General features: G+C 36.2%; 2 protein-coding genes across 2 annotated transcripts in view; both read left to right on the top strand.

The window, feature by feature from the left end:
* The first annotated feature begins 7,036 nt into the window (after nt 1–7,036).
* LOC145784666 (meiosis regulator and mRNA stability factor 1-like) overlaps nt 7,037–24,515 on the top strand; it is a 66,367-nt gene continuing 48,888 nt past the window's right edge. The window contains exons 1-7 of the mRNA XM_082596532.1: nt 7,037–7,066; nt 8,022–8,172; nt 8,838–8,923; nt 15,237–15,354; nt 21,099–21,265; nt 23,508–23,677; nt 24,314–24,431. Of these exons, the coding sequence (XP_082452658.1) occupies nt 7,037–7,066; nt 8,022–8,172; nt 8,838–8,923; nt 15,237–15,354; nt 21,099–21,265; nt 23,508–23,677; nt 24,314–24,431 (840 nt within the window). The remainder of the gene's footprint in view (nt 7,067–8,021; nt 8,173–8,837; nt 8,924–15,236; nt 15,355–21,098; nt 21,266–23,507; nt 23,678–24,313; nt 24,432–24,515) is intronic.
* Nucleotides 10,457–10,933, top strand: LOC145784636 (uncharacterized). The gene has a single exon (XM_082596503.1). It carries the CDS (start codon nt 10,457–10,459, stop codon nt 10,931–10,933), a length of 477 nt encoding a protein of 158 aa, XP_082452629.1.

The raw sequence follows: 24,515 nt of genomic DNA, 5'->3' as shown, positions 1-24,515 counted from the left end.
CAAAATGAGTGGAGCGTTTAGTTAATCAACGCTAACATATAAGAGCCAACAGATTATCAAATAGACTCATATCTTCATGAGACATTTTGGATAAAGACTATTTCCAATTATCCATCATCAGTGTTAAAAATAAGTTAAATTATTGCATTGACATAATAGAGTCATTGAGGATCAATACAAAATACACATCACAGACCTGTTTACACAAATTGCTTCTTGGTATCAAATCGTTTTATCAGCCTCCTCGATTTTATTCTTTGACAAATCATACCATCTCTTCGATCATGTCCTATTACAGCAGTGGAAGCTTCCGAAATTAATTTGACATGCCTTTCTACGGCTTGATTGTGGCAGGGTTGTTTAAATGTTAAGGGTTTCATCCTCAGTTCTTCAATAAGCGAGTCAGTGAGATTTCGGATTGCTGGAGGTTCTTCGATGTCAACTGCATTGAGGTTAACAAGTCTGTGGTAAGACTTGGCATTGAGGTTGAGACGGGGTAATAGAAATCGCCTTATTGATCCGCATCTGGCATCAGTGTTGGCATCGTCCTTGTCATCGTCACGTTCAACATACCCTCCTTTAAAATTATTATCACTTATTACAAAAGGTATTTTACCCCTTAATGCCTGGACTTTGTTGACTGCTAACCTGCGGATATATTCATCCTCATCGGAAAACATCCCAAAAAGAATATTCTCAAGGTGTGCAAAGAATGCATTTCTTTGCACAACTTTCAATGAAATATCTCGAATTTCTTGGTTGGGAAATTGAAGAATTCTCTGCACAAGATTGAAGAAATTCTTGGATCCATCAGTGATTTTGTTTTTTAATTTTATTTGAAACCAAGTAGGAAAATAGATATGAACACAGAACTCAGCCAGGAGTATTAAATTTTTGGATGGTCTCCTTGTTGAGGTATAATATCGGAGGATTCGGCAAGCAAGAGTAAGTCACCTTGCATGAGCAATTGGACCTATCTCCAACAATTTTAGATCCGTGTCTACCGTACCAAGAATGATTGCCATACATATTCTGTAGCCATAGTATTGATCATGGCTTAAATCATCAATAATTTCATTTGGAAGTGTTGGGAAATTTTGGTTTGGTATCCGCTTGAAGTTTTCCACTGGCCAGTCTGAAACAACCCCACCCAAGATTTTACCAATAGGTCCTGAAAATGTAGTTGGACTCTGAGTTGTCCCATCCAGACTAAGAAAGACATGTCTCAGGGGCAATTCGTTGCAGTTTAAAAGACATATGGCCCATTGTAGTGGCCTGTTCACTAGTTCTTCCAAAACTCTGATGCACCCATTTTTTGCACCAGTCATACATGCAGTGCCATCTGTCCCTGCATAACCAACGCTTCCTCTAAATCAGTATCTTTGATTGTGTTGTATATATCTTGTGCTATAGTGCGACCTTTACCATTCTCAGGGGATATATGTGTGAGGTAAAACTCTCCAGGCTCGCCAACTATAGCATAATGCTCTTGTAACTGTGTCGATCTATACAATTTTTCATTTTTCCCCATAAGCATAACCAGAGTAGCATCCTTTCTTCCACCAAAATACAAACTATCGACCAAATCAAAGTACTTCTTCTCTTCGTCCTGCACTATACATCTATATTTATTTCGCTCCCTTCTCAACTTGCTTCTGTCAATCACGTAGGATTCATCTGCATCAGTTATTACACCAGCATCTTTTATCATGCCTCTAGATCAAAAGAACTAGCTCATTTACATACGTTAAAAATGCATTTTATTTTTGGTTGCACTTGCTCTAAAATATAGATTTTTTCAGATAACTTTTTTTCTGGTGGATTTAGACCAAAAACTTCTTTTAGGACTTATAGAAACTTGATAGTTCTGCATCTTTTGAGACCAACCACGTGTTTCTAGAATGTTCGGTTCAGGAGTTATGGCTATTTTCAGAAATTGGGACCTCTCAGACCACCTAGTGGCCGGTTGCCAGGACAATAAAAGTGGCAACCCCCTAAAATCAAATTTTATGGTGGTTTTGGACCATTTGTCGGGTTTTAAGAACTACACTTTTTTGATTTAGGAATTTCACTCCAGCCTAATGGTCATACTTGGCCAAACGGTCTTATCTCGAACAAAAACCTCTACAAAATATGCAACAGTGAACCATTGTTTTGCAAGATCTCTACCATGAGATGGAACATGTTTGGACACATTCTGAGACTTCACCAGGACTCACCTCCCCAGAAAGCCCTTGAATTTGCGATAATTGGCAGCAAAAAGTACCAAGGCCGAACCGGACGTCACCGTACCAACTTATTACAACTGTTAAGGTCTGACATCAGAAAAGCTGGCCTGGGATATCTGCTCAGCACACCACATCTCCATTGATTGCAAAACATCGCAAAGGACAAAACAGAATGGAGATCCTATCAACCTTGTTGAAAGACTGATGGAAGCCAGCGGATGCCAAACGATTTGGCTACATTGGCGGCGGAGGCAGTTACAATAACAATAATAATAACCTTCCGCTCCACTCACCATCACTTCCGTTTTTTTTCTTCTAAATTTACCTTCATACCCTTTCATAGGCGAAATGGCCTGTTTCGGTGAGTCCGATTCGGTGAGTCCGATCTCTTAACGAGGGATTTTTTCATTTTTTTTTTAAATTATCGTGTACCGTAGCCTAATTATCATTGCCATTTTAGGGTTAAGGGTTTGGGGTTAGGGTTAGGGTTAGAGGTTAGGAACTCACCGAATCGGACTCACCGAATAGTAGCAGACCCTTCATAGGCGTAGAGTTTTAGAAATTACCGGGGGTGCAGTTATATCAGAATATCACATGCATAAACATCAAATACCGTATAACGCTCGAGTATAAGTTGATTTTTGCAAGTGATTTTCACCTCAAAAAGACAGGTTCGACTTATACAGGTCTGCTACTATTCGGTGAGTCCGGTTTTCTGAGTTCCTAACCTTTAACCCCTAACCCTAAAACGGCAATGATAATTAGGCTACGGTACCCAATAATTAAAAAAAAAATTGAAAAAATCCCCCGTTAAGGGATCTGACTCACCAAATCGGACTCATCGAAACAGGCCATTCCGACTTATACACGGGACAAGCTGTTGTCTTCAGCTCGGCAACCTTCAAAATTAACGCATTTTTGCTGCGGCAAAATCATTGCAGACGTAGATTACGGATTGTGAAATGGCGTTGGCCGAAGTAAAAGTTTTGAATACGTTTATTTGCAATGATTCAAACTTAATTTTCAAATTTAATGATTTTTTGTCAATTCTAAACTTTATACTGTTGTTACACTTTATACACTTGTTAACCGATCAATTTTTAATTTTTGCGTGTAGAATATTATAATCGTTCTTATTACGTAACATTCCATGATCGTTGAAGTCGATGTCAAACCTTAGCGCCGCATAAAACAATGATATCAGATTAGCTAGGTGATAATAGTAGTAATAGACGTCGTTAATGCAAGCAATATCTGCGACCAAGACCATTAAACACCTTTTCTTTTATCGGTTTTCGATTTAATTCTCACACATTGCGAACTATCTTTGCTTCAAGAACATCGAGTCGAGTCATGATAGCACACTTTGCTGGCCTAGGTTTGTTTGAGTTCAACCACTCAAGTTAGAAGTTACAGTTTTTCCTTTGCACTACTGAATAAGCTTTTTGCCGGAGATAAACAATCGCTGGCGAACATAAGCCCATTTTTTACACTGATTCAATGTCTGCCAGTGTTGAATGTTTATGTGTTAATGAGCGAATTTCGATTCTCCTGCGTCTGATGACAAAACAATGCGTTCTGTTGAATCATAATTGGTCTCACAGCGGAAGACCTTGTTGAAAATAGCGCGTCTAATTTAGCTGGATTACTTAATATTGCCGTGAAGAGTGTTGCAGCGTAAGTTACTCTACGCTCTACTTTGAAATTTCCTCACCGATACCGATAAGAGCAGGGGGTGCGCTGCACCCCTTTACTCTACGCCTATGGACCCTTTGTCTTAAACGCTTCTTTTCATTTCCCAAACTTTTTTTCTAGTACCTCCAAGGCTCCATACTATCACTGGACAAGACCTGATCATCCATAAGACAAAATTTTGCTCAGCAAATCCTCCCCCTCACCCCTTCAGTCACAACATCAATAGCAAATATAAGAGGTGACAGTACCGATTTTTGATGTACCCCGACTTTCACAAAACATTTATCTGAGTACTGATTTAAACCAACTTTTATTTTTATTCCTGCGCCTTCATAGATCTACAATTTTTCACCACCGCCCTTACTAGCATCTCCGAAATCCATCTTTTTCTCACTGTCCATTCCATCACTTTTGTTGGGTCTTTGTAAAACGCCTTCTCCAAGTCAACAAAGCTCATGTGCAGTTTTTTCTTTTCCTTGTAAGCTTCTTGCATTCATATTAAAATGAACAAAGTGTCGGTTTTTTTTTTTTTTCTGGCATGAACCCAAGTTGCATAGCATTCAATTCCACCACCTCTCTCAACCGCTTCTCCAATACTCATTCTACAATTTTCATTCCATGATCCAATTATTCAACTCCGCTATATGCACTGCAACTTCTCACATCCCGCTTTCCCTTGAACAGTGGAAAAACAATGCTTTCTTTCCACTCTTGTGGCATTCCTTCACCATCCAGTACTTTTTTGACAAAGTTGCATTATCACTAATCTCCTCCTCAGCTTTCCACTTGCTTTTATCATCTCTGCATTAACATCAGATAGACCAACCGCTGTACGTTGTTTCATTTTCTCCATTGCTTCCACAATTTCTTATCAAGGAACTTTTTCCACAGGCCCCTTCACTGAATTAGCCTCTGTGATATTATCTCATACATTTTGCTCATTTATAATGTTTTTCATATGTGGTTTCCATGCTTGTCTGCTTTCCGGACTAAAGTGCAACTTTTCATCTCTGCTCTTCATGCATCTTCCCCCTGCTATATTCTTTCTGTCATTTTTTATTTGTTTTATTAGCTTAAACACATTATTATCGCTTTTCCCCAAATTGTTAAAGTTTTTCTTCGGCACTGTTTTTCATTGTTTTTGCCACCACCCTTTTCTCATTGTTTTTCAAACTTTTGTATCTCTTTCCGTTCTCTTCTGACCTGTGTTTGCGCCACTGTTTGTATGCCTCCCTCTTCTCCAAAATTTTATGTTTCACCTCTTCATCCCACCAGCACATATCTTCACGAACTCTCCTTGCTTTATTTTCCCTACACGTTTCATCACAAGCTGCTATAACATCGCTCTTAAATAAAACTCTCAGGCCCTGAGCAGTGAGCACTCATGTCTACCAGATCCTTTGCTCTGTTTGTAAATTTTGTTTTATTGTCTTTCCCTCCCAGTTACCAAACTTTTCTAAGTAAAGTTCTTGTTTCACAATTTTTTTTACTTTTTTCAAATCTAAGTCTCCCATTATCAGTCTATGCTGCAATTCCCATAGTATTGCTTCTACATTCATCAATCCTGCACAATCAAGATAAAATCAATCTTCGAGTCATGTCTTCTTGAGCTATATGTCACCTTCTTTTTAAACCAAGTTTCTTTCTTGCAAAGGTTCTTTCCCCAAACCAAACCCCCATGAATACCTTCAAAGCCATCTACTTGTCTTCTAACATGTCCATTGAAATCCTCTAATCCAAGCACCAACTTGTTCCAACCCCATAAATCCAAGTTTCTTTCTTGCAAAGTTTCTTTTCCCAAACCAAACCCCCATGAATACCTTCAAAGCCATCTACTTGTCTTCTAACATGTCCATTGAAATCCTCTAATCCAAGCACCAACTTGTTCGAACCCCATAAATCCCACTTCTCTGTTAAATCATCATAAACCCCCCCTTTTCTAAATATTATTCTCTTCCACTTTGCAGTAGACAAGCACGTATACTCTTATAACATCCTCTTCAAAAGCAAGTACCATTGACATTACTCTGTCACTTTTTCTTTGAACTTTTACAACTTTTTTACATAATTCTTTTTTACCAAGATACCTACACCACCAGTCCCTGCACTATTTCCTGACCGCCATAACTTATATCTCCTCCGGTGAACACCTAAAAATCGTGAGGATTGCCCCCTTCAACTTACTTCTTCTAGGCCAGGGGTTCTTAACCTTTTTTCCCTTATTACCCATTTCTGTCCAGATCAAAGTCCCATTACCCAAAATCTAATTTTATCTATATTGCTATTTTGCCATAACTTATTAAAACAGCGTTATTCAACAAAAACAACATTTAATGTGAAGAACAACATCAACAGTGTCAGTGAGACATTTGCTCTTGTTTTTTTTTGTGTACAATTGATGCAATATTGGGTGCGATTTTGGATACTCCACAACGCAAATCTGACTCCAGATCTAACAGCTTGTTTCGAGATTTTGATTTCAAAGCAACAACACTTGAAAATGCTGATTCACAGAGATAAGTAGAAGGGAACATAGTCAACAATGTTAGTGGTTTTTACGCAACTTTTGGATATGCTTCAAAAAAAGCTTTGACAGATGATGTCTACGGTATCATGTCTATAAAAAACTCTTCTTGGATATCTTCATCTTCTTTACTTGGAAAATTTTCAACAGAAACTCTGAAAGGATTCCTTGTTAATGCCATCAAAGAAGTGTCTTGTTCAAAACCAGGAAAGTAGCGATGAAATTCCTTAATTAATCTGCTGAAGTGATCAACAACCTCACTTTGAATAATGCAATTGACACCGTTTGTCTCAATCATTTTATTCATCATTGGAAATTTGCTACTCTATAACCAGATTGCATTTTTGTTTTTCAAAGGTTAAGCTTAGCAATAAAAGCTGCAACCTTGTCTCGTAGTAGGCCTACCAACATGTTTGCATGCACACCTTGCAAGTTGCGGTTCAATTCGTTCAAATGAGAAAACCCGTCTGCTAGGAACGCCACCCTGGTCTGAAACATTGTATTTGAAATATCCGTCTTCAATTCTTGTTTATGTTGCATCTCAAGAAATTCAGTAACCTCTGGTAATAAACACACAAGCCGAATCAACATGTTTCCTTTTGAGAGCCAGCGTACAGAAGTATGGAACAACAGAGAATCATACTCAGCTTACTTGTCTTGGCACAATTTTCGGAAGAGTCGTGTATTAAGGGCACTCGCTTTTATATAGTTCACAACTTTAATAGCACAATCAAGTGCTTACTGAAGTGGCTGTGACATAGTTCTTGATGCCAACGCTTCCCTATGTATGATGCAGTGCGTTCCAATAATGTTGAGATTTTTCTGTTGGATAATTTGCAAAAAAACAAATCGCACCCCAAGCATAGCAGATGCCTCATCCGTGCAAACACTTCCAAATTTGCTTCAATTTAAATTTTTCTGTCGTAAAAAAGTCTTCCACTAGCTTTAGCACATCGCTAGCTTTTGTCGTTGTTTGCAATTGGCGGCAAAAAAGAAAATCTTCAATAGTGTTGTTGTGAAGATACCGAACAAACACCATCAGTTGAGAAAGATTCACAACATCAACAGACTCATCAAGCTGTATTCCAAACACAGGAGAAGCTTTGATATTTGTGATGAGTTGTGATTTGTTTGTTATAGATCTATAATTCTAAATATTCTGGTTCAGCTGATTACCCACCTGCTATCCTGAAATTACCCACATGTGGGTAATTACCCATAGGTTAAGAACCACTGTTCTAGACAACATACATCCACCCTCCTTTTCCTTAGTTCTTCACATATTTCAGTTATTTCAGTTCCTTTCCCACACAAGCTTCCTGCATTCCAACATCACATCTGCACTCCACAATTTTTTTTGTAAAACATGGTTTTGGAACCCAGAGATTCTTCGCCCCTTTGCCCACCTAAGGGCTGCTGAGGACTAAGGGCCATTTTTTTGGTGAGCTACTTGTACCAAGGTGAGCTGCTTGTACCACACACTAAACCTCATTACGAAAAACCTTTGATTTTCTTTTACTTGCAACTTTTATACAAAAGTTAGTTTGTGAACTAGACTAACAAATATTTTACAGGTTACCTCAGAAGGTACATCAGCTTCTCCAGGTGATGACCCATCACAAAAGTGCCCTATAGCTGTGTTTTGGGATCTAGAAAACTGCCAAGTACCATGTGGCAAGTCTGCTCTGTCAATTGTTCAAAAAATACGAAAAACATTTTTTAAAGGTTTGTTATCATAAATTGGTAGTTAGTTTTGGTATCAACTATTTTTAATAGTTGGCCCCAGCCACAAGCATTGGTTTTTTTCTCCTTTTTAAGATGACGTGTGAAGATAGATGTTAAAGTTGAATGTTTTTTTGAAGGCCCAGTCTGTGGTGGAATAGACATGGGCAAAAGCCACATTGTAAGTTATTGTATCTTGTCTTTCAAAGTGATCTTTGAAGGAAGTTTGTTTGATTACAAACTTATTACATTGTGCATATCACTTTTCAGGTACCGTATCGACGTATCGTATCTCTCTCAGTCCGACAACTATATCATCATGTGCATTGTGCAGCATAGTTAAATTAATGTTATGTATATTACTATTCTGATGTAACAATGATTTAAAGAAATACAATAATAGACAGATCTTTTGTAACTATTCGAGTGGTATTTTAGTTAAAATGTGTTTTTTGTAAGTTAGTAGCTGATGTGAAACAAATGAAAGCAGGCTACTACATTTATTCGAGTAAAAGATGCAGAATTTTGTTCCAAATGTCTTACTTTATAGAAAAAAGTTTAGTGACTAATTGTTTTGACAAATATAGATGTATGTCCCATGACAGGCTAAACTTTTGGAAAATATTTGTTCAAGCAATAGCTAGTGTTTCAAATCTTATGTTTAATAGCGGATCACTCTGAAGAAGAATTTATGGTCGTCTGTGATATAAACAAGGAAAGCAAGAATGTCATTCAAGACTTAAATAATGCTCAGGTGTGTGTTATTGGCATTTTAACAAGAACATACAGAAAGAATTCTATATGACTTTATTGTGTTATTTCCTTTTTTAAACTACCTTGTAGCCTACCTACCGTATTTGTTTTCATAACCTAGAAATCGTTGTCAAATAAATCATATTAATCAAATATATAGATTCTCAGCGAAAATGTCTTAACTGAACTCTCGGCAAGAAAAAAAAAACTTGTCAAATGGCGTTTCATTATTAACAATAGAGGTTAATCAATAGATTAATCAATTTTTGTGGTGCAGTATTTAAGAAAAGGTGGGCATCCGCTGGTGTCCGGTAATTTCATCGCAGTTATTTCATCGTGGTAATTTCATCGCATGGTAATTACATCGCAGTATATCACATCGTCAGGTAATTACATCGCAGTATGAGAGCTGCGTAGGCTACCAGCTGCGTTCTTGCGTTATCTCACCAGCTGCGTTCTTGCCCAGCTGTGTTCTGCGGCTACCACCTACAAGCTGCGTTCTTGCCCTAATGAACTTTGATTGCTATCTCACAGGCCACATTTTGTGTCATTCGTTGAAGTCAGAACTGCGTAAAGGTTGGAAGATAGATTGTGTTTGGAATTTTGCTAAGTAGACTAGTAGATCATTCAAGATGCCTCTGCAGTACGTCGTAAGCATAAGAAAAAGCTTATTGTTCATAGTCATCTATTTGTGAAAGAGCGAACAAGTGGAGTAAAAACTTTTTGGAAATGTGACCAGTTTTATGCAATAAAGTGCCATGCAAGAGTTCATACAGATGAAGATTCTGTTACGCAACGTGTTGGAGAGCACAATCATGCAGGCGATATTGCTTGTGTTGAAGCTTCTAAAGTGATTAACTCAACTAAAGAAAAAGCAATCACAACTCAAAAAGGAACACATTGCATTGCAACAAATGCGTACGTGGCAGTATCCCAAGCAGTTGCAGGCAAGCTACCAACACCTCAGTGCTTAAAAAGGAATATCCAAAATGCTAGAAATGTAGCAGCCCAAGTTCCCGCAACTCCAGTATGCTTACTCCAGTTAAGCAATCCTCCTACATATAGGATAAGCCATTCAAATCAACCGTTTCTTCTGTTCGACAGTGATGATGGATCAGACAGGATTATTTTATTTTCTACTCGGAGAAATTTGCAGGTCTTATCCAGTGCACATAACTGGTACACAGATGGGATTTTCAAAACAGTACTCCCTTTATTTAGTCAATTATACACAATACATGGTATCATGAATGGTGACGTTTTGCTGCTTGTTAACGTTTTAATGGCCAACAAAACCGAAGAAAGTTACAATAAACTTTTGTCAGAATTAAAAGTTTTAGAGCCTACCTTAGCACCAAGAACAATTATGACTGATTTTGAACGTGCAGCAATTAATGCTTTTAGAGCAGTTTTTCCGAACTCAGATCAACAGGGTTGTTTTTTTCATTTCTCACAATGTATATTTCGATCCCTTCAGTCAAATGGTCTGCAACAAGTGTATGAAAGTGATGCTGATTTTGCATTGAAAATGCGTATGATTGCAACCATTGCATTTGTTCCTGTCTCAGATGTGGTTAGCTCTTTTGAATTTCTAATGGATAACAATGATTTTCCCGAAGAAGCCCAGCCTGTCTTAGATTATGTTGAGGATACATGGATTGGACGGCCAAACCGTCGCTTAGTACGTCGCCCCCCTCGCTTTGATCATGTTCTATGGAATTGTTTTAATGCAGCCAAACTATGTGGTTCTAAGACAAACAATGCCTGTGAAGGGTGGCATCGCTCATTCAACGAATTAATTGGGGCATCTCATCCTACCATCTGGAAATTTTTACAAATCTTGAAGGACAAACAAGCAAGAAGTGAAGCAATAATGGAACAATATACTGCAGGTGCGGAAATTCCCCGTAAGAAAAAGAAATATAAGGATACTGCATTGAGAATTCAAAGAATAGTCAACGATTTTGAAAATCGCGAAATTCTGGATTTCTTAAAAAGGAATTGCACATAACTTGTCGTTTTGATTAAAAAGCAACTGTCTCAGATATTTTTAATATGGTTACTAGGGTGATTTATAAATTGAAATTTTTTTTAATTCAATGGGGCACCCTCTTGTATCGTGTCAATACTTGAAAAAATAATCCTGTCAAACTTTTAGGGCAATCGAAAGCATTTTTAAGGTTGCTACCGACTTTGAAAGCTGCACATAATACACAAATGGGTCACTCCATGTCAACTCAACAGGGTATGCAAGCTCGACCCTCTTAGATTTTCTTGAAATTCACACTAAAGTTTCATACTGATGTATAATGAACACAAAAAAAATTTCAGCTCATTATCTCAAGACGTTTAAAAATTATAGCCCTTCAAAGTCACCAAGGTCCCTCAAAATGCGTTCGCATGTAAATTTTCCTCCATGTTTGGGTCTTCATAACTTTTAATCTAAAGCATTTACAACACTGAAATTTGGTATTCTGAGTAAGAAGCAGCCCTAGTTTTCATATCTACCACCAAAATTGCTAATTTCAAATTAGTTTTAGATATAGAACCTTTTAAAATTTGAAATTTTTTACATTTGAAATTTTTTTATCAATTTTTGATGTCCGCTATCTCCCAAACCAATAGTCACAGAACTACCATTTTGCATATCATTAATCTATACTAGTTGGTAATTAACCTCCATGAGACTGACACCAAACAAATGTGAAATTATTGAAGTTTAGAGGGTGCAAAAATGAAGCCTGAACCATCTTTACACCCTCCAAACTTCAATAATTTCACATTTGTTTGGTGTCAGTCTCATGGGGGTTAATTACCAACTAGTATAGATTAATGATACGTGAAATGGTAGTTTTGTGACTATTGGTTTGGGAGATAGCGGACATCAAAAATTGATAAATTTTTTTCAAATGCAAAAAATTTCAATTTTTGAAAGGTTCTATATTTAAAACTAATTTGAAATTAGCAATTTTGGTGGTAGATACGAAAACTAGGACTGCTTCTTACTCAGAATAACAAATTTCAGTGTTGTAAATGCTTTAGATTAAAAGTTATGAAGACCCAAACATGAAGGAAAATTTACATGCAAACGCATTTTGAGGGACCTTGGTGACTTTAAAGGGCTGTAATTTCTAAACGTCTTGAGATAATGAGCTGAAATTTTTTTTTGTTCATTATACGTCAATATGAAACTTTATTGTGAATTTCAAGAAAATCTAAGAGGGTCGAGCTTGCACACCCTGTTGAGTTGACATGGAATGACCCATTTGTGTATTATGTGCAGCTTTCAAAGTTGGTAGCAACCTTAAAAATACTTTCGATTGCTCTAAAAATTTGACAGGATTATTTTTTCAGGTATTGACACGATACAAGAGGGTGCCCCATTGAATTAAAAAAAATTTCAATTTATGAATCACCCTATTTAGTTACTTCATTTTAATTTGCTTATTACAACAACTTTGAATTTTAATGGGTTTCATTTACTTTATCATCCGCTTTTTCACTTTAAAAAAAATGGGTGGACGTTGACAAAGACGATTAAATTACTGACGATGTGGTATCTTGCGATGTAATTACAATGCGATGACAATGTATGCGATGTAATTACCATGTGATGAAATTACTGCGATGAAATTACCACGATGAAATTACCGCGACGAGATTACAGTGAATGCATCCGCTACTTTAAAAATGTGCGTTCTACCCCAACTTTTTTCTTAACCTAAACTGAAACAGGAAGCACCTTATGATGTCAAAATGATCTTGAAAAGGAATGATATCATTCGTTTACTTTCAACAACGTTTACACAAATACACAACTTCCATTTCAACAAAGTTATAGACAACACGTTCTAGGTGAAGTTTATTGCTACTGTATTCATCTTTTAAAAACACTGCTTTTAAAAAACCTGCCTGCTTTGGCTTCAGCACATCTTTCCAATGGAAAAAAATCTTTCCACCACAGCACTGGAAGGAATGAGGGAGTTGGATTTAATTAAAAACGGTATAGATCGGCACTAGGAACGCTCAAGGACTTGCTTCTGTCTGAAAAAAGGCCTCCAAAATTGACTTTTCTTTCTGTACCGATGTTTCATGTGATGGCACCAACACACCAAAAAAATAATTCCCAAGGTCATGACGTCGGTATCAGCGTGACCTAATGTTTTCTGTAAAAGTCAAATGATTTCTGCTTTGATTTTTTCATGCATTGTTTTTTTTTTTAATCTCCAAAAACAAGTCATTTTTTCACTTTAATTGAAAAGTAGCGGGAGTGCAACTGAATATGCCTCTTCGTTACCTCTACATTGAAAAAGAGCAGCACTGCTACTGTGCCGCAATTCCAACAAAAATGTAACGGCGCTACTTTCCACCTCCGTGTTTGTGCTTATGAATTTGAAAAGTTTGGATAAAGACTGCGATGCAGGACATGTCAATTGTATGTGAGCAAGTATTTTAATTTAATTGTTAAAAAATAAACTTTAATTCAGTTTTTATTTTTCACTAAAACGATATTGTGGAAATATAATAAGAAGGTTCATCGCGGAAGCAGTTTCAAGCTTTTCTAACCACCTTCTATTTACCGATAAAAATTGAATCATAAAGTACTGTCAAGCCTTGTCACTTGTGTGAAAAACACAGTGTTGAACAACGTTTAAAGAAAAAAAAAACCCTGATAACCTTTGACTCCTGTTTAGTCATGCATTTAAAGACAATTTTAAGGTACTTAGAAATATTCAGGGACAAAGCTGAAACTCCCTTACCAGCAAAATAAAAGGACCAGAAACTTTATAATACAAGCATTAGAAACTTTCCACTGTGGGGTCAAATTTGACACCCAATTGCAGATGGGGTTATATACTGTATTTTTAGACTCAAGAAAACACACAGAAAAGTAACACCAAAAGATATTTATTCTTAGTTTTGTTAAAACACAACAATTGAAAAAAAATGTGAGTGCTGCGCAAAATTTTAAAAATTCAAAAAGTTGTCATTGATAAATTTTTCTTGAGGGCCAGGTTTGGCCCCAATAACTGTTAGAGGGTTATGGAAAGCACTGTTTAGTCTAACTTACCAAGCTGAAAAATGAAAATCTATCACTACAGTTTTTAATATCATTGTTTCTTTTAAACCTACCTGTTACTTGTGATCGTTTTCTGTTGATCAATAAAATATAACATACGGTACCTGTTGCTGTTTGTTTGTTGAGCAATTTGGGCTCTTTCCCATGACCAACGTTGAGGCGTCTTGAATTGCAATCAACTGCAGGGTTTTTGAAGTAATCCTCCTTGTTGTCCAAACACAATTCGCTCAGCTTGTCGGGTGGTAAGCTTGTTCCCTTACATTAAGAGCAGAGTGCTCAGCGGTTGCAAACAATGTCAGGGAAGTACTTGAACCCACTCCATTGCTGAGTGGCAAGCATGAATGAATTTAGTCCCATTTTAAACATCTTTGATATGACCCAATAGGGAAGTAAACCCACATCTACCAATGGAAAGGTGAACACTTTCATACAATCGACACAACATACGTGAAATAGATCGTGGTTGTCGCTATAATAGCATCTGGACTGAATGCCAAATGCTAGGCTTCATCTTGCACGGAAATCAGGATTGCCATATTGGCAGTTTTAACGCCAGATTTTAGGAACTTAATGTTTTTTTAATACATTTTCAGAATTAAATATGGCACTGTTGTAACACGTTAGGCTATGGTAGTAGGCTAATCATGTTGTTGACAAAATTAACCCGAAATGCAATGGTATGAAAAGCATCATTTTGTTTGGGAAAAGTTGCCTTTTCAAACCTGATGTTTTGTAAAGAGGCTACTGCACATTGATAAAACAAAGTTCATTAAACTATTTACAATGCTGAAAAAAATAAAAAAAAGCACCAAAAATATGCTTATAATTAGTAATGCTTAAGTCAAAGTAGCCTGCCAAGCACATTAAAAAATGCTCAAATTTCTAAAACTTGGCGTTGAAACTGCCAATGCCATGCAACATTTGGCTTCCAGTCCACATACTATCATAGTGATGTCCACGAATAGATCATAATAATTATGGTAAAGTGAACACACAATTTACTTCTTATCTATGCTAAATGTAATCAGTACGATCTATTTAATTTTATGAAAACATTTCAACCTCTGATATATACGGACGTTTAGTTCTGTCATTTTGGATTTTGTACTTATACGTATTGACAAATAATTCTAACCATATTCTCATTGTCATTATACTTAACATCTTCTAGTAAGAGTGTGACTCAATTACAAAAATGTCAATAGTCTTGACTTAATAACTTCATTCTCATCAGGTCAATGTGGTTCATGTCAATGCAACTGCAAAAAATGCAGCAGATGACAAACTTAGACAGAGTATTCGTCGTTATGCCCATTGCCACAAAGCACCTGCCACTGTTATTCTTATCACAGGTAAGTAAGTTTGTCAACAAAAAGAAAATTAACTGTTTGAAATAATTAGGGCAATATTTTCAAAGAAATTAATTTTCCAAAAAATTAAACGATTGCAATATAACATAGTAGTAAAATAACATAACTATATTTGATGTAAGATGAAAAGATATATATTTTTATCAAAAGTTGTGATTACCACAAGGACATTGATTTTTATAAATTTTCACTGGTAAATTACAGGGTGGAGAAACTTTACTTCCACTTATTTTGCAAAGTTAACACATTTACTTTGAAGCAATTTGATTTCTCATGTTAATTAAAGCTATCAATCAACAATATAATGAATAATGTACAAACTGAAAGGACTAGCACAAGTTATAACCTATAATTAACGGCTGTTGCGCAATTAGCCTTGTTTAAACTAGTTCGCTTTTTTAAAAAGCATGCAATGGTGGTGACATGTTTTTTTTTTGATAAATTTATTACAGTAGACATATCTACTGTAGCCTATCGAAATTGGTTTATTGCTTGCAGTTTTTAACATTTTATTTAGTTTTTAATTAACTGTTTTAAAAGTGCACTAACGTTGTTAATGAAATTCATGATCTCACACAAAAACAAACCAATGTTAGAATTTACTAAACAGTAAGTAATTCAAACTTTTGTTTAACCCATTTTATCATTTCTGATTCATTTGTTCATGTTGTTCTTAACTGTTAGTTTCATAACTGATGATGAACTTACATTATTAAAATTCTTGGCCAAGTACGTTTGAATATGTAGCCTAAGTCTTGGTAAGTGCTTTTTAAACTGGCTATACTGTGAATAACATGAGGTGCTTAATCGTAAAAAGGTGCACAGCCGTTCAAGTTTTGTGTGTGTGTCAACTGCAGTACTTCCAGAAAACTTCATGGTTGTCTTCCATTGAAACTGGATTGATGAATTCTCTGTGATAATTGGTAATTAAGTAAAGCAATCGTCACTGTTTTTTATTTGCCATTCACTTCTTACATGAGACAATTGATGTGATTTCAGAAGCTCAACTGATTGCATAGTATCTTATAAGCTTGCTGGTAGTGGCATAGACAAATTTTTTGAGCATAAGCTGGTGTACCACTGATAAGCACAGCAGCTCCAGTTATTTTTCAAAAGCATGATGACTTCAAGAAAAACAAATTTAGTTGTCAGAAATGTAAGTCAGTGACCACAGTGCAGTGCAAGGAAAAATGTAAAATAAAAGAAAAATAAAAACAGCCAATTTGGCTTGGCTTAGTCTGGACCATACTGGGTCGCAGTATTTCGCAGTTGAATAGCATAGAGCCAGTGCTGTGTGTATCAGTGTGTGCTTATCTGCTCTTCAGTTTGAGTTTTTGAGCTTTTGCAAAAGGTTGTTGGTGTCCATTCCATGAAGAAGGTTGTTGGTGTCCATTCCAGGTTGTTGGTGCACTGAAGAAGTATTAAAACATTTAGAAAACTTGAATGCAAATAAAAAGCTCCGAGATGCATGGAATACCAATTAAGTTTTTAAAGATCTTCTCTCCAATTATTTTTCCAATCATAACTACCTTATTTAATGAATGTGTTGTGCAATCTACATATTCAGACTAATTCACAAGTCTGGTTCATTTGAAACCTGTAGAAATTATAGACCAATATCACTTCTATCTAGTACCGTATCTATCCCCTATTTCTAAAATATTTAAAAAATGCTTAGTATGAGAAATTATACAGTTATTTTGACAAAACAGATCTTCTGAACTCCATGTCAACATGGTTTCAGAAGTGGTCTACTTTAATCGCTGTATCTCACACATATGACGAATTCATTTGAGCTCTAGAGTCTAGATCCTATAAATATAACTTGTTTAATTTGTCTTGATTTTGCAAAAGCATTTGATACTGTAAATCATCCTATTTAATGAAATTGCAAAGATATGGAATACATGGGCTACCTTTGCAATTACTAGAAAGTTATCTCACACAAAGAAAGCAATACACATTGCACAATAATTAATGGTATGGCATCAGGTCTGCAAAGTGTAACATGTGGTGTTACGGCAGGATGTCCCTACAAGCGCGCTTCCTGTCTTCCTTTATGTTTACACATAAATCACCGTACTTGCCATGTTTCCTGTCGGCGACATTTCTCGAAAGGAATCCGCACCGTAGTCAAACCGGCAGGTGACGTCACATACAACCGTAACATCGTCAGCAAAATGGCCCGTTTCGAAGAATCCGATTCGGAAAAATCCCGATTCGGAGACAGCCTTTTTCGGAGAAAGCCCTTTTCAGAGATTTTTTAAAAATCCAATGACGCCTTCTGTTTATTTAGAGAATTTTGTATTTTATTCCACAATATCGTTTCTTTTGCATTCTGACAAAGAAAAATAAATTAAAATTTAGCGAAAAATAAAAATCAAATTAAATTTATTTTTGAACTATTAAATTAAAATGTTTGCTCACATAACATTGACATCTATCCTAACATTGTCGCCGCCTGTATGCAAACTTAGAATATATTCGAATCCTCAACTATTAAAAAATTCCAATCCCTAGTTCAACAAGTCAATACAAAAACGCCGGAGATGATTCAATCGATGTCAAATAACAAAACAAACAAAAATAACAGTTGATGCGTCCATTTGGAAATTATGGCTGATTATTACTATTAGGTAGGCTATAAAAACACCTTAATCTTAATGTTAAGCAGGGCATATTTCAAAATTGTGTGACAGAAAAAGTAAAAAATAAAATTGTAACGCAGTTAAGTCTGAGTAGGTTCAAATGTTAGGGTAAAGTCTCTACAGTAAATATTTAACCTTACTTTGTTTTTATCATTACAGACAAACTTTTTCTTAATTTCTGAAATTTATACAGGTCTGCTTACAAGCAAATTTTCATTAAAATTTCACTTAGAATGGTACAGGGTGTAAATGACTTTTGTTTTATTCTATTCTAATTTCAACGTATCTGGAGAAGTCACTACGGTATATTATGAAACATTATAAAAAAATAGCTCTATGTTTAGCTTGTGTTTAGTTGATACATAGTTTAGAAAATAAAACAATGAAAACTATTAATACAGTACTACAAAAAGTGCTCAATGCCAAGCAAAAAAGCAAAGCAGAGCGAATTAAATCAAATATAGTTATTACTATCTGAAGCCTTTACAAATTGTTTCACCTAAGGGATCATCAGAAGGTCTGAAAAAACATGCAAACAGTAAAGAATCGATAATTCTGAAAAGATATTAAATATTACAACTGTAATTTAATCTGCCAAAAAAAATCTCTAAACCTGTACTTCCTGAGAAGATATTAAATATTACAACTGTAATTTAATCTGCAAAAAAACCTCTAAACCTGAATTCCTGAAAAGATATTAAATATTATAACCGTAGTCCGTAATCCAATCTGCAGAAAAAAAACCTCAGAATTACTAAGGACAACCTCCATCCGTTACGACAAAGTTTCAATCAATTTGTCCCAATGGAAACCAAGCAACATGATGGCAACATCTATGACATCACAAAGAAGCAAAATGCATTTGTGATGATCAGCGCAACCTGTAGTAACCTGAACAAAATGAATAAAAATTGTTTTTAAACCTGTAAAAATCAAATGAGATTTATAACCTGTAAAAATCAAATGAAATTTAAATTTTTCAAAATTATAACCTGTGAAAATCCCAAGGAATTGTGATGATGTAACCTGCAGTGACCTGAACAAATGAAATAAAATCTGTTTATAAACCTGTAAAAATTAAATGAGATTTATAGCCTGTAAAAATCAAATGAAATTTTTTTTAAAAAACCTGTGAAAATCAAAAGGAATTTATTTTATTTTGAAGTACTTGAGTGTAAATTTGTTTCTATGACGACATTTGCCGACCAGTTCCGAACGCTTGTTCAAAAGGTGGCCACTATCAGCCTTCAGAATGGCCAGCTTTTTAGCCAAACATAGGCCACAATTGTTACGACCACCTCCACTATAAGGCCGAGCACAGCTGTGGATGGAATAAGTTATTTTAGGATTAACACCCTTGTCCTTAAGGTTCCAAACTGCCTTAGATAGTTCGGTGCTGTTTCGTTTATTTAGACCTATCCATGAAGGAACATTTATGGTTGGAAATACGTTTTTTAAAAGTAGTTTCACAACAACCAATGTAATTAAGAACCTTCGGGCCGTTATCAATGGTGGCTTTGTAAACAACAGCTTTCTGCAAGCATTGCCCTTTCAAAGGACAATCTGGCTTTACCCTACAATTGCAACCAGGCTGCGATGGTTCATTATCGGCCTGCAATATTGCTTTATTGTGGGAGGATATAATACATGCAACATTCGGAGTACAACTGTAGCTCAGTTTAATAGTATTACGGTTGAATATTTTGTGCAATCTATGATGGGGCGGAAGTGTATGGAAACAAGCCTGAAAAATTCCTTACCAATATTGCTATCAACCTGCAAGCTTGTAAGGAGGATTAAATCATAAAATTTTTCGACTTCTTTTCCTAGATGTTCGCAAGTTATTAGCAGGGTTGTAGCAAACTCTCTCCGCAAAACCACTTTTTAAAAGGGCATCATTATAAACAGCTGCGGTCTTGTCAAATTCATTTTGGCCAAATGATGTGGCGGACAATCGCTTTGCAATCATAGTCGGGATTTGTCTCTTAATATTGGGTGGGTGATTAGACTGGGCATGGATGTAAATTGGATCATTATTGGGTTTTCGATAAGGCCAGAATTTACCAGATAGCAAATTCAAAGTGATGTCAAGAAAATCAGTCAATTCGCATGGTGGTATGGGAAAGGCAAAGTATTTTTTTGTCAAGTTTTGTGCTGAATTAAAATATGTAGAAGATTACCGTACATAACATTACCATAACAGCCTTGGTATCAAATTTTGTTGTGCGAGATGTACGTTGTGCATGAAGCAAGTCCGAATGTTGTGAGCATGAACGATAGGATCCCCTATAACTCAACACAAATGACGTAAGTCCTGAATCCTGCAAGACATGAATGACTCAGGTTACTTCTTATGTTGCTGAGATTTGTTTGTTTCTTTGTTGAGCAATTTGGGCTCTTTTCCAAATTGAAGGCATCCTTGCAATCAACTACCAGGTTTTTGACGAAGTCCTTCTTGTTTACCAAAGACCATTCTTTTAGCTCGCACAAGAAGCATGCTTATCCCTTGACACCGAGTGCTCAGTAGTTGGGAATGACATCGAGAAAGTATGTAACCCACATCAGTACCGTACCCCACCCTAACCCACATCTACCGCCTCAGAGGCAAGCACTCAGACTACTAGGCCATTGATCAGGTGTTGTTGAGGTGGGGCTGTTCAGTGTTCAGAGCTATTGGCGTATTGCTTACAGTGCTGGTGTTGCAAAATAAAATTTCTCAAGTTTTATCCAAGCTTTAAATTTGCAATTATCAAATCAAAGGTGCAGTATCATTACACCGACTGCTGAAATAATTTACATCATTTGGAAATTTAATTTTGCTGCACTAGCACTACAAGCGATCCCTCTGACCAGAGCAGTCTTGACAACAAACAGAACAAATAACAAAGTCATGTGTCATTCATGTCTTGTAGCATTTATGTCTTGCTTCATTGATGTTTTGCAGTATTGGGATCGCGTCATTGAACATACAACATGAAGCCATGTACCACATTGTACACTACATCAAATTGTCCATTTTTTGATGTAATCTATGTTGCAGATTTTTTGTTTTTGGAATAAATTGAATTTGTTGTGCAGGTGATTGCAATTTTATGTCTGAGGTGAGTGATCTTCGACATCGTCACAAGTTCTTTGTTGTTCTCATCCACCAAGTGAACAGCTCGGATGCTCTGGTACAAACTGCTTCGTCTGCATTTTCCTATGAAGAGTTTGTCGATGACTTGCCCACTGTGTACCCTGGAAAGGTCAAATAGAAATTGACATTATAGAAAACGGTGTTTTAGTAGTGTTTTTAGTGTCCTGCATGAGTGTCATGAAAGTAATGCAAGTGATGCTGCTCAATGGGATACACGACATCCTGTCGCAAGGACATTTCACCACAGCTGACCTGTCGCAATGACATTTCACCACTAGACGACTTGGCACAACTTCTTACTAATCCGATTAATGCTTCCTTATCATAGCATTCACGTGACTTGTTTGACTCGAACGTTGGACAATGGACATTTGTTAATCTATTTTAGAAACCAGCAACAGAGTAATCTTGAAAGTTCTATCCAATACCGGTTGATTGCCAATGTTTTTGATATTGTACTATTGATGAAAAATATTTAATATTAATCAAAAATATAAGCTGCCTTCAAATCTGAACCCCACCTTATGGGCGTTTCAAAAACTTTAAACAAAGCAGAAATATTTTAATTTAAAAAAAAAAGGGGAGATAACTTTAAACCCGTATCAACGTAAAGTCAATCGAGGATCCGCGTAAAGCAGATACAAAAGCATCAATAAATTTGAGAAAAATGTGAACACTGTAATATTAAAGTGTTCACAGTGTTCACATTTTTCTCATATTTTATTTTTATTGACTTTTGATTACCTCATTCACTAACTTGAAAAAGTAATTGGACACTAACAAATAAACAGTTTTTACAGATGTCACAAAGTCAGAAATAAGCTCTTGTTTAACTAACTGATCTGCTTGCAGGGTTGTCTGTATTTTACCCAACCCAAAAAAACCCGGGTGGGTTTTTTTTGTGTTTTTTTTTTTGGTTGTTATTTAACTTAAACCCAGTTGTTAATTAACTTGAAAAAAACACTTAAAAAAATAAAAAAAAAACATAAAAAGCCTAGAGCATCATATTTGTCCGATTTTTATCTGAAAATTGAAAAAATGAGCCAAAGCACTACAAGATACTCAAAACAAACTTTAAATTAGGACTTAAGCATGTGATTGTGAAGGAAATTGCCAAGGATAAATTGAAAACACTGGATATTTCTGTACACAAAAACCAAGCAATGCCACTTTGTACTACTCTAAAACTCATTTATGCAAGAAGGCCTCATAGTTAAACAACCCTAGTGTATTATTTTATTGAGTTATGCCAGCATGTAGGGTAGGCCTACTGTGAGTGAGAGGCACTTCATTGGTAAAAAGTAGTATTTGACCTGAAATAAGCATGAATCTACCTTTTTTGCATCTTTTTTAAATAAAACCCCCCAAAAAACGGGTTTTTCTCAACCCTGTCTGCTTGGAGTGTGAATGTGGCATGATAATCAAAAATTCAGAATTACACATCAAAAAAGTGAAGTAAAATCAATTCTCCTAAAAATGAGAAACCCTTGCGGAACCTTCTTGAAACCCTTTAAACTTCTGGGACCCCTGTTGAGTGTTGAAGACTACCGATGTACGGTAATTGAGCTAACTCTGGTACTTTATAACAATTTCAAACCTTTGTGACTTTATTTTGACTCCGTAAAGTTATTTTTGGGTGTCGATTTAATGAAGTAAGCTAATGCCAGGGTGACAAAAATTCCTCACTAATTGTGAAAGCAATTTGTTAAAGTTGCCGATTTTCAGTCTAAACAATTATAATCCACTATTTGTGGACCCACAAGTCAGTCTGTTGCGATTGTCGTGCAACATTTTGTGCACCGTTTAGATTGTGTAACATTGACCAAACAACTAGGGGAACACATAGCGAAAACCCCTCACATACTTGTGTAAGACCTTGTTTAATACAATACAAGGCAGTGAATGGCGTTTGTTCCAAATTAAATTCGTAAGTCAATCATGCATGTTTAGTTAGTTTACAGCAACATGGTCCTGTGTTTTGTCACGCTAGACATGTAGTCATTACCTAATTTGGCTCCCTGTAGTGTAGAAGTCAGCCTTGTCCGTCTATCTGATTGACGAAACATCAGAATAAAAGCAGATTATTACCTGATACATCTTGTGATGGTTCAGCTTAATTTGCACCAGTAGAGCGTATCATGTTATTTAACTAAATAAATAAACACGGATTATTATCATCTGAAATAGTTTAGCTTATAGTTAGTTTACACAAGAAGAACGGATCATGTTATTAATCTAAATGCTTGGTGAATAGTTTCATTTAATGTTTACCTGTACAGTAACGATTTTTGTGTCACAAGTGTTTGTGTTTACTGAAATGCAGACTTCCATAAAAGTGTTTGTCAATGCAGGGCGATCCATCCAGCTTCCAGTTACTTGTCGCAAATCTTCCTATAATTGATGATCTAAATCTAATCCGTGTACGGCTTAAAAGTCTATCGTTCAATTGTGGTGGCAAAGTTTTAAGGCTGACACCCCCAACTGCTATTATGAAGTTCAGTACAGCGGAGCTTGCCAAAAGGTGAGCTTCTAACTTAACTTAGCAATCAAAACTCTTGGATGGCCAAAGGTTGTGAAAAAGATGTACAATCCGTCTATATTATAATTATAGTATGCGTGGCTTTTTATGTGTGGAACTGAGTTGTTAAATGAGGTCCAACCTAGTTGGTCTGAGAGGTCTGATGCCAGTGGCCTACATGTGATGCTAGCGGCCTACATGTAATGCTAGCGGGGCCCAGTGACCCATGTGTAACTACATCTTCAATGGTGTGTATGTTGCGTGTGGTATAGGTGATTAGATGAAGGTCGAGTTTTCATCGTGAACAAGAATAAATGGTATTGCTTTGCTTTGAAAAGTTGGCAAAGTTACATCACCTGATGGCGAAGTTATGTCAGTTTCACCACATTTTCTTCAGGCATTAAAAGCATAAGAATGTGTCTTGAGTAGGAATGCTGCATATTGATTTGAAACACTTGCTGAATATTTACATCTCTGTAATCTGTATGTTTTCGTAATGTTAGTTTGGACAGGTAGTCCAAAATAACTTTCACAATTTAGCTTTTGAAAGGTATCTGCAAAGGTTAGACGAATCCATCATCTTATCTGAAGCAAACTACTGACGTATAGGCTTAATAATTTCTTGTAACTTATATATAGGGCGCTGAAACGGTTAAAGGGCGAAGACGTGTTTGGCAAAAAGATATCTGTTCAACTAACCACAGGCAGCTTGTCTGCATTCTCTAAACATTTCACACCTCGACGAAGGAAACATCAGGTGCGATATCAGAACCAGTTTCCCAGGCATCTAATTCTGGTTCATTTTAGGAGGAACTAAAATTTTGCAAACCAATTGTTATCT

The sequence above is a fragment of the Aplidium turbinatum genome, chromosome 15 (assembly GCF_918807975.1).
Source record: "Aplidium turbinatum chromosome 15, kaAplTurb1.1, whole genome shotgun sequence".
Lineage (NCBI taxonomy): Eukaryota > Metazoa > Chordata > Ascidiacea > Aplousobranchia > Polyclinidae > Aplidium > Aplidium turbinatum.
The sequence above is the reverse complement of the archived record's forward strand: the minus strand, read 5'-3'. Positions and strand labels throughout refer to the sequence as shown.

Bases quoted from the DNA above. Each gene is read 5' to 3' on its own strand.
- LOC145784636 (XM_082596503.1), top strand. From the start codon at position 10,457: ATGATTGCAACCATTGCATTTGTTCCTGTCTCAGATGTGGTTAGCTCT.